The sequence below is a fragment of the Mus musculus genome, chromosome 15 (genome assembly GCF_000001635.26).
Source record: "Mus musculus strain C57BL/6J chromosome 15, GRCm38.p6 C57BL/6J".
In the NCBI taxonomy this organism is placed as follows: Eukaryota; Metazoa; Chordata; class Mammalia; order Rodentia; family Muridae; genus Mus; species Mus musculus.
Window position 1 is genome coordinate 74,769,410 of NC_000081.6, and position 9,951 is coordinate 74,779,360.

The following is a 9,951-nucleotide window of genomic DNA, read 5'->3' on the forward strand; positions in this document are numbered from 1 at the left end:
ACACAATGGCGACTGGCCCATCTGGTTAGACTGTAGGAGAGTTGGTCAGACAGGAGAGAGCCTGATGTTCCTGGATGGCTGCCTCACAGCTCTGGGCCTCGGACTCCAGAGAAGTGGGCTGGCCACTCAGGGAAGGCATACCTAAGAGATGCAGGGGCTGAGGTATGTCCAGGTTTCAAGGGGCCTTGCTCAGCACCCTCAGCTCATTCAGTTCCTTCTCTTGCCCTCCGCAGCTGCAGTTATGTGGCAAGGTGAGAGCCCTCCCCACTGTCCTACCATGCTGCTCCCGAGAGCCAGTGCTCCAAAATGTTGGCCAGTGCATGGTTCTGACTTAGACAGTCTTTGAGGGCATTGTGAGGCAGGGCACTTGAGTCTAGACACTAAGGGACTGTGGCCCTGTGAGGTTAGGAGGTGTCTTCTGGAACTCGTGAAAACACACACAGGGAGGTAGCAAGGAAGGAATGAGAGGGTGTGTCCTGGCTCCTATTGCCTGGGGTTGTAGCAGGCAAGGGCAGGGATGCTGAGTGGAGGGCCAAGTACCATTCTCCCAGTAGAGGAAAACACCACCTGGGAAGGCTCTGTGCCAAGCCCAGGCAGTGGAAATCATCCCTGCTAGGCACCTGCAAGGACACCCACTATCACTTACCTGTCCTGGATGTTTGTCCTTGTCTTCTAGAAATATAAGGAACAGAGTTTTGCACTAGGCAAATACTGTATCTCTGAATTCTATCTCCAGCCTCAGTTGTAAAGAGTAAAGAATTAGGAAACAGTGAAGAGACATGTCTTTTAGCCTCTGGGCAAGATGCAGAAGAGCAGGGTGAGGACCTGGGGCTGGATAGGTAAGCTAGCAGGCCCGGCAGCTCTCAGAGGCCTGGAGACAGGGAAAACTCAGGGCTACAAGCCCCAAACCTGAGCAAGCTCCTAGGCTGCCCCATACGGGACAGAGCAGGCTCTCGCGAGACCAGAGCAGGTATGATTGTGTTAGATGTCAACTTGAAAGAATCGCCATTCACTTGGGAGACGAGACTCCAGCCATATCCATGAAGGATTATCCTGATTGTATTATTTGAGGTGAGAAGACCCACCATGGTTGGGATCCCGAATTGTAGAAGTAGAGAAAAGAAAACTGACTAGGCTGTGAGAGGGTTCAGGAGTTAAGAGCACTGGCTACTCATCCAGACCAGCCTGGTTTGGATGCCAGCACCCACATGGCAGCTCACAACCATGTAGCTCCAGTTCCAAGGGATCTGATATTCTTTTTCTGACCTTCCTGGGTACCAGGCCACATATGTGGTATGCAAACATGCATGCAGAGAAAACACTAATATGCATAAAAGAAACTATTTTCAAAGGGAACTGGGCAGCGAGCATGTGCTTCTCTGTTTTTCTGGACTGTGGACGCAGTGTGATCTGATGCTTCAGGTCCTGGCTGCCTTGACCTCTTCACCTTGATGAACTGGACCTTCAACGGCGAGCCCAAATCAACTTTCTCTCCAGCTGTTTTTGTCAGAGTGTTTTATTACAGGGACAGGCAAAGACAGCAGGGGTAGGGAATAAAACGCTCCAGACTTGAAGGGCTCTGGCTCTGCCCCTCAAGAAGAGCCCCTTCCCTCCCCCCAAGGAGATGTGGCTTTGAGTGGCCTCAGAGTACTGGTGACTGTTCAGAAAGCTGAGGGTTTGTTGTGCTGCCAACACAAAAGTATGGACTTTTGGGGACCAGGGCACACTGTGACAGATGCAAACACTTCACCAGTTAGCAGCACCAGGGACATCATATCTCAGAAGAGCTCTCAGGGAACCCTTCTAGGTTGGGGTGTGATAGAAGTCTTTTTCCTCTATTTTGGCCAATGCGACTCACTACAGACATGGGAGGCCTGAGTCCAAGGCAGAGGCACCACTCCCGCACCTGGGCTTATTAGTGCATTAAGAATTTCACTTGGCACTGTCTCATGGCCACCTGCATGTCTCTGAGGATGAAGTTGACCAAGAACCAGAAATGCCCAAGACCCAATACCTCGGACCAAGCAGACCTGAGCATGAATTCTTCTCCTAGGACAGCATTGGGGAAGGAGTGGCGAGATGTTGCTGCCAGGGAGACAAAGCAGGTTTCTCCATGCCCAGGGAGAATGGATACCCATTCTAATTCCTGACACAAAGCCCAAGATGATCTGCCTTACCCCTACACATACACATACTATGGGAAGTCAGGGGATCTTTTAAAAGCTGATGTTCAGTTAGACAGTGCCCAAATCTTACAATCATGCCATATGCCAGGGTTGCTTCACACATAGAAGAGGTCCAGGGACCCAGACGGCCAACATATAGCATCCTTTCAGAGAGAGGAGAGGGTAGTACAAATGCCAAGCCTAAGGTTGAGGGTGGAGGGAGTTGCGAGAAACATCGGCTCTTCCTACTGAAGGTAGCTAGCTAGGTACTCCCAGGACTCTGAAGGTCTCATAGAGGTGAGGGTCTTGGGGAGGTGTGTCCTTGTGCCCTCTTGGAAGATTTCCTGAGGCAGGAGAGCTAGGCTCTGGGGCAGGAGCCTTTGGGACAGGTGTAGTTAACTTCCTTTCTGTGAGAGAAGGGAAGATTGAATGTGTCTTGGGGTTAATGATGAGAGAGAGAGTAACAGCCTGGGCTGGGTCGGGGTAGGATGCTGCTGAGGTTGCAGACAGATCCCCGATGATACGGAAAGGCCACCCAGGCCCTCACTAGGCAGCTCGAAGCAGTGCCCACAGTAGGCTGATAGAGGCGCTGGCCCATATAGCCCCAAGGCTGCCGGTCAGGCCTGAGGCAGCACTGCGGTTGCACTGGCTCCCCTGACAGCAGGAGACAGAGAGGGCACGGCCATCTGAAGACACGGTGCTGTTGGGGCAGGTTGGGGCGCAGGACTTCATGACCAGGATGCCACCAGGATTGGCTGTGGAAACAGGAGGAATGGCCATGGGTATTGTCCCCATAGTACCTGCAGCTATCACCACCCTGCCAACTCTCAGGAAACCTGCAGTCTGGGGACCACATGCTTTGAGGGAAATTCCTGGGTCTCTGAGTGTTTGAGGTGGCAGTTTGGAGGTGTCCCAAAGAGCCTCATGAATGGATGTCCTTCCTCAATGCCTGTGGGGACGTGTCTTCTTTATGATGGACTGGCCTTCGTGACATCTGAAGCCAAGGGCTGAATTGAAGACTCCTCTCTCAGTCTCTGGGTCTCCCACTTTCCTCTATTTTCCCTTTCCTGGGAGCTGATTGTCTTCTCCTCTCTTTTCTCCATCCCTTCCTTCTCTTCTCCTCTGGGATTCTGATACCAGAAAAGAGGCTTGAGCCCCATTTAGCTCTCACACCTCTTGGATCTGGGATGTGCTAGACAGGTTGAGTGACCATAAATCTCCATGGTCTACACAGGGGCCTCTCAGTCTCACAATCTTAAGGAAAACTGAGGCTGGGCTTACAAGGGTCCCTGGAAAAGGAGAGGTTGGCCCTGTTTGGGGGGTGTCTCAGGAAGGACCACTGTGCAAGACTTGCTCTCTTTCTGCATGCACATGGTGGGGATGACTTGCTTTGTATGTGCACACACAGAGGGGACAGCAGGACTCCTGAGAACACATGGTCCTATGAAAAACAAGAACTTTCCCTTAACCTGCATTGTTCAGAGGTTTTGGGAGCTATGACCCCAGCCCTATGTGCAGGGGCCTCTAGCTTGGCATTGGCCCAGACACTGTGGTGATGGAGGTGGGATAACTGTTTCAGGATGCTTCTATGCCTCAGTTTCCCCACCTAGGAAACAAAGAACAAAGATGGAACCAGTCTTTGCTTCCACCCTTCTTTAGGGGAATGAGAAAATTGTGGATAGTCTAAGAGTTGCGCTGGTGTACAGAGAGTATGGGAAACATGTTAATCGTTAGTTGGCAGTAGTGAGTGACTGAGCTCAGTGCCACTTCTGATTAATCTTCTCCCTGGCCTTGGCCTCACAGAAACTGGGAGTCAGAGTAGATTGCAGCAGCTGCTCCTAGATGAAGTAGTACCCAAGGCCATTGGCAGGTGCTACAAATGGTTTCTACCTGTCCAGGACACAGAAGCACTCACTGTAAGGATGCCCAGCCTCCCCCTGGGGCAAAAGGAATGCTGGACTTCACATCTTGCAGTAAATGCCCAATTCTAAAGTAGGAACCTTTATCATTCCCGATAAATCAGAAGAGAAGTGGCCTCAGTGGCTGTGTGTGAAAAAGTGCTAGGAGTTATAGACACCCAGGGCACCCTTACTTGACCAGTGTTTAGAGCGAGAAGGCCCTGATAACCCATCTATTCTCTCTCCCTTGAAACCCAGCAGCCAGAGGGGTTCCCTAACCCATGGGACTAACACGCGGCATCTGCAGCAGACCACAAATACCATTGCACCCTTTTCTTCCTCACCTTGAGGTCAGGAAGACCCTTGGCTTGCCTGTGTCACTTCCCTGGATAGGGGCATGGACAGATGCCTCTTTCTACCCACAATGGACTCTCCTACCAAAAGCTCTTGTCCCCAACCAGGTTGCTTCTCCAAGGTACTTTCTGCTGCCTTCTGAAAGATATCATTCAACTCTGCTTGGCTGTGACCACTGAGGACCTGAAGTATAGCAATGGCTCCACATATCTCAGTGTTCCCACATTCAGCAAACACTCTGGGAGATGGGTGGACAGACGACAGGCCAGATAGATGCATGCTCAGCAAGGGGCAGATGTCAGAAGGGCAAGGACAGGGCAGGGGCCCTGGGATATCAGATGGAAGCTGTTGCCCAGGGGATGAAAATATGGGGAACTTTGATTTCTGGGTACCTTCAGGTCCTCACTGTTTTCCATCTTTATTTCAGCAGAGCTCCTCTGATTAGGTCTTTGTTAGATTTTGGATGCTGGACAAATGTACCATCCTTGATGTTCTTGCCTTGTGCTCTGGGCAATTGCTGGGCCTGCAGCCCACTAGGTCTTTATCTCTTGCAGCACAATTGTGTAGACAGAATGTATGCCAGAGTAGACAGAAGTATCACATAGGGTCTGGGCTGAGTACTTGTATGACTCTACCAGGATTAGATTGTCTGCCTCTTCATAAATTAGGGGTGACTCCAAGTCTGGGCTAGAAGAGCCATGTCACCACTGGGATTTGTAGGAAACTGCTCTTGTGGACAGCCCCAGGCCATAATGGGAAGCCATCTGGTTTCCTTTCCCTCCTCCCAGAATGGGATCTTGGACGAAGCTGCCTAATGACCATAGCACCTTTCACTCCCTGGGGCCAAAGGCCTCATGACCCAATATCAATTGCATCAGCAAAGAAAGCCAAACCCTTTGAGACCTAGAGGTGACATTGCCCACCTGGATGCTCAGTCTGAAAAGTCTATCAACTTCTCTGCTAACACCTATGCTTTCTTCTGGCACCACTTCAGATAAGTGACCCCTGCTCCCAGCTACTCCAGCACCAAGCCTGAAATCTATGATAGCCCAAAATACAAGTTTGAGACCCCAGCTTGGCCCCTCTGCTCAGAAGAGAAGCAGATGGACCACAGGATGTAGGAAGAAGAGAGTCTGGCCTGGGAAGTACAAGGGACAGTAGTACTGGTCAAGGGTTCTCGACAGTGGCAAGATTGAATTCTAGAGTCATGGCAGGGTAGCCAGGGGCAAAAGCTATGGCTAGCTGATTGTAGACAGGAATGATTTGAGAGAGCAGTGAATGTCCAGAGGGGCCTGGAATACCAGGCTGTGATGCCAGTATCATCAATATTTCATCTTACATCCAACCCTCATCCCACCTAATCGTCAGCCTAGTTCAAACTGTAAACTAGAGAATGATGGTGTCCCTAGGGTCTGAAGTGGGGATACTGCAGGCTTCTGATGTGGAGGATGGAAAGAGGCTAAAGGGGGCTGGAAAGCACTTGTGTAGTGCTGGTGAGGGGAGATGGGGCCTGCATGGCCCAGGGTACTCACTGGCCCGAGTGATCACACAGTACTTGTCCGTCAAGGCGCACTCCACGAGAGACTCGCAGTTCTCGTGCCCACAGCACACATGGCAGTGCAGGGCCCGGGCTGGGGGGAAGCACAGGCCATCAGTCTGGGCGGGAGGCTGAGGCTTAGTGCCCAGCCACCTGCCTAGTGGCCCACTCAAGGTCATTCTCTCTGATCCTCCTTTCCCCTCCAGGAATTCCCCCAGTCCTCTGGGAGGGTCTGAGAAGCTAGGACCTTCATGGTAGTGATTCTGACATGCTCCTCCCTGTAACCTCTCTGGCCCTGTGTATGTCAGTATCAAAGTGTCAGCTTGAGTTACAGGAAGGTGTGTGGTGTGATAGCATGTTACTCTAAGGCTAGACTCAGAGGTTTCCTGCCAAAAGCTTCTCTGGAACCTATAAACTCCTTAGTTATCTGCCTCCCTGCTCTGTTTATCTCTCTGTCAAGGAGTCTGAGAACATTAGTAAGTATAAGAGAGTTTAATCAGCCAAATGGGGTGGGGGCAGGATCAGATGGTTAGATAGTTGTATGTATGTATATACATATGAGTGGGTGGGTGGATGGAGGAAAGGGTGGATGTATGGATAGGTGGGTGGGAGGATGGGTGAATGGATAGACAGATGGGAATGAATATGCATGTATGGTTGGATGAGTGGACAGATGGATAGGTAGAAAGGTAGATGGATTGAAGCATGGATGCCTAGATGGGCAAATGGATGGGTAGATGGATGAGTGGGTGGATAGATGGATGGATAGATGAATGGATGGATGGATGGATGGATGAAAGGATGGATGGATAGATGGATGAATGGATGGATGGGTGGGTGGGTGGATGGATGGATGGATGGATGGATGGATGGATGGGTAGATGGATGAATGGATAAATGGGCAGATGGATGAATGGATGGATGGACAGATGGGTGGATGGATGGGTGGATGGATGGAAGGATGGGTGGTGTGTGGATGGATGGGTAAGTGGGTGGTGATAAGGACTAGATGGATAGATGAGTGAATGGATACATGTGTGAGCAGATGAGCAGAAGAATGGGCAGACTGATGAATGGATGGGTAGTGAAAGGGTGGATGGATGGGTATGTAGGTGCATGGATGTATGGGTAATGGGCTCATGGGTAGATGGGTGTTAAGATGAATACATTGGTAGATGAGTGGGTAGGCACATGAACAGAGGGATAGATGGTGGATGGCAGAAGGGATAGAGGATCAGGAAGAAATACAGAACCTCTAATTCTTATGACCCCTAATGTGACAAGCTAGCAGCAACAACTTTTGTGTCTCTAAGCATCAGTAGGTACTTAGAGCTGTCCATCTGGAGGCAAGGAAACAGCCTAACCCTGCCCTATTCTGCCCAAGGCCTGTTGGTGGTCCTCACCTCCAAGCTGAAGGCAGAGGCTTCAGGGAAAGTCTGCCAGTGCTGGGGAGCTAGACAGGCTCCTGAGGTGGGTAGCTCCAGATGCTGTGACATGGGCCACAGCTTTCAACCACACACACACACAAATGACAAGAGGCCCCCTCAAGAGAACACAGGCTACCTAGGTATGGCTGACTCGTTGGGCCAGAAGGGTGACTTGGGCAGAAGGCACAGCGATTACTCCATGGTGGCTTCCTCTGAGAGACCATATGGTTTGTGAGAGGGTAGAATAACCTGTGAAGCCCCATATCTGAGCCCACATGGGTGAATTTCTGTGTGTTTGAGAATAGCTGCACTGGCCAGTGATGCTGAACTGTAGAACCAACGTCAGTTTGGAGGGTTGCAAGGACCCCCAGCTGCAACAAGACATGCTAGGGGTTCTGGTACAAGGGCTGAGCTGCTGGGAAAGATGTCTTTGTGTCCAGGCCTTGGGAAGGGTGTCCTGTAAGGAGTGTCCTGTAGGAGTTTCACCTAAGGGTATTGAATAGCAGGTGTATCCTGCAGAAATGCCTTACAGGGAAGTGTCCTGTAGGGGTTTCTCCATGAGAGTGTCGGGTAACAGGTGTCCTAACAATGCACTCCTGCCTGGACCTTGTCAATTTCACCCGTGGAGTTAGATGACTACATCTCCCACATAAGAGTCATCAGTATTGAAGCTGTGGAGGCCCTGTGTTGAGAGTTGGGAGGTGTTCATGGCACTCTTTTTCTGGGATAAGAGATATACAATGAGAGAACGGCTTCTTCATTGGAAGTATCTCCTGGCTATGATCTTTCACCCCATAAAGTACCTCTGCATACTAGTCCCCAGTCCTGTTTGGCTGGGGAGACACTCCTTGGTTATTCTAGGCAAGGACCTCATAGTAGTCCAGTTTCCCCATTGTGGTCCCCAGAGACCTTCTACCCTAGGAGCTGGTGAGAGTCCCTGGGCTGCCCTCCTTAAGCCTTCAGAGCCCCAAATGAGTTTCCCAGTAGGCTCTGTCCTGCAGGAAGGCTATAAGGTCAACCAACCTTCCAGGAAAGCTGAGCCTTGAGGACAAAAGTGTCCCAGCCAGGCAATGTCTCCACCTTCTGACTCAGACCTGTCACCCTCCTTGCATGTAGTTGCTTCCTGCCTCCAGGGCTGATGGTCCCTACTCCGTGACTGTCCCTGGTCTGATGCTCCCAAGTATCTTCCTCTCCACATTTCCTAGGTGATGCTCTCAACCTAGTCCTGACCTCCTCTCTGTTCCCCAGGCCAGCCTCCAGCCCTTGGGCTCTCCAGTGTCTCTCTACCTGCCTTTCTTCCCTCCTACATGTGTGCCTGATGGCTAGACTGCTTCCCAGGATCCTCTTCTTTTCCTCCCGCCCCTTCCTCACTCTCAGGGGAAGTTGATGGGGCTAATTATCCTGGAGATGATAATTATTCCACTGATAATCACAGGCTGAAGTACATCCCTCCCACCTCCGGCCTCATTTCTGTCCCTAAACCAGGTCATCAGTGTCAGGGCAGAGTGGGCTGGAGAGGTTGACCTCCAACAGTCTGTCTTGTTGATGTCCTTCCTTCCTTTTTCCCTTCCTTCCTTTTTAACACAAAGAGTCCTACATCCCAGGAGTGCCTCATCCTGAGAAGAGGGGGCAGGGGAAGAGTTAGCCGTTCTTGCTAAATCCCAGGACCCAGTGCACACAAGTGGTGCGCAGGGTACTTCCCTTTTCTGCACCTCTGTCCTCTTACCCTAATTTTTACACTCCCCCAAACATACACAAACAGCCAGAAAGGTACCACGTATTATCTAAAAGGAAGAGTCCTCACAATCTAGCTGGGCAGGGAGTCACCATAGAAACCTTTTCCTCATCCCCTGCAACCTCCTTACCAGGCCAGTGCCCTAAATGGTACCCTCTCTCTCTCTCTCTCTCAGCTCTGAAGCCCCACCAGACCCAGACTCCTGCACCCTTCCCAGAGGCTGCCTGCCTCCCCTCAAACCAAGTGCAGCCAGAGCCTTACCCAGAGAAGCACACACAACAGCCAACAGCAACAGCACCAGGAGGGGCCTCATCATGGATGTCCACCAGCAACTGGGAGCCACCAGGGAGAGGGTGCCTTTATAAGGCCACGGGGTACCTGAGATACCTGGTAATTTGTCTGGAGGATGAGCTTGGGGCAGCAGGGCTGGCCTGACTCATGTCACCCAGGCTCCCTCAGCTCACCTCCAAGGTGCCCTTTGGCCTGCCCTTTGGCCCTGAGCCAGCAGCCTCCCCCTCTGGTTACCAAGACCCCAGAGACACTCCGAAGAAGTAAGGGTGTCCGAAGTGACAGCCCTGTCTTGTAGTCTGAGACGAATGTGGCTCTCCCTTGGAGGTCTGAAGACTGGCCCTTCTGAGTACCACAGTCTCTTGCCTCTGCGTTGTTCTCCATCACATCAGAGAGATAGCAACCCCAATTTAATGGGGGAAGCTGGCTCCTTCAATCTCAGTGTGCACACAGTTGTTGAGGACTGGGTGGAAAGGCCAATTCTAACTTGGAGGTCAGGACTGAGGCTCTGTCTACTTAGAGGTTGGTCTGGAGTGGGAAGTCTCAT

At 51.4% G+C, this 9,951-nt stretch overlaps 1 protein-coding gene across 2 annotated transcripts; it reads right to left on the reverse strand.

Annotated features, from left to right (window-relative positions):
• Positions 1-1,498: 1,498 nt before the first annotated feature.
• On the reverse strand, positions 1,499-9,450 carry Ly6g6g (lymphocyte antigen 6 complex, locus G6G). 2 transcript variants are annotated; one of them, NM_001384153.1, is made up of 3 exons: positions 9,378-9,450; positions 5,950-6,048; positions 1,499-2,920 (listed from the first exon to the last, which is right to left on the reverse strand). In NM_001384153.1, exons 1-3 carry the CDS (start codon positions 9,427-9,429, stop codon positions 2,712-2,714), a joined length of 360 nt encoding a protein of 119 aa, NP_001371082.1. In that variant the 5' UTR covers positions 9,430-9,450; the 3' UTR covers positions 1,499-2,711. The 2 variants fall into 2 exon arrangements, with proteins under 2 accessions (NP_001371082.1, NP_001371083.1); NM_001384154.1 differs by lacking the exon at positions 5,950-6,048.
• Between the last annotated feature and the right edge of the window lie 501 nt (positions 9,451-9,951).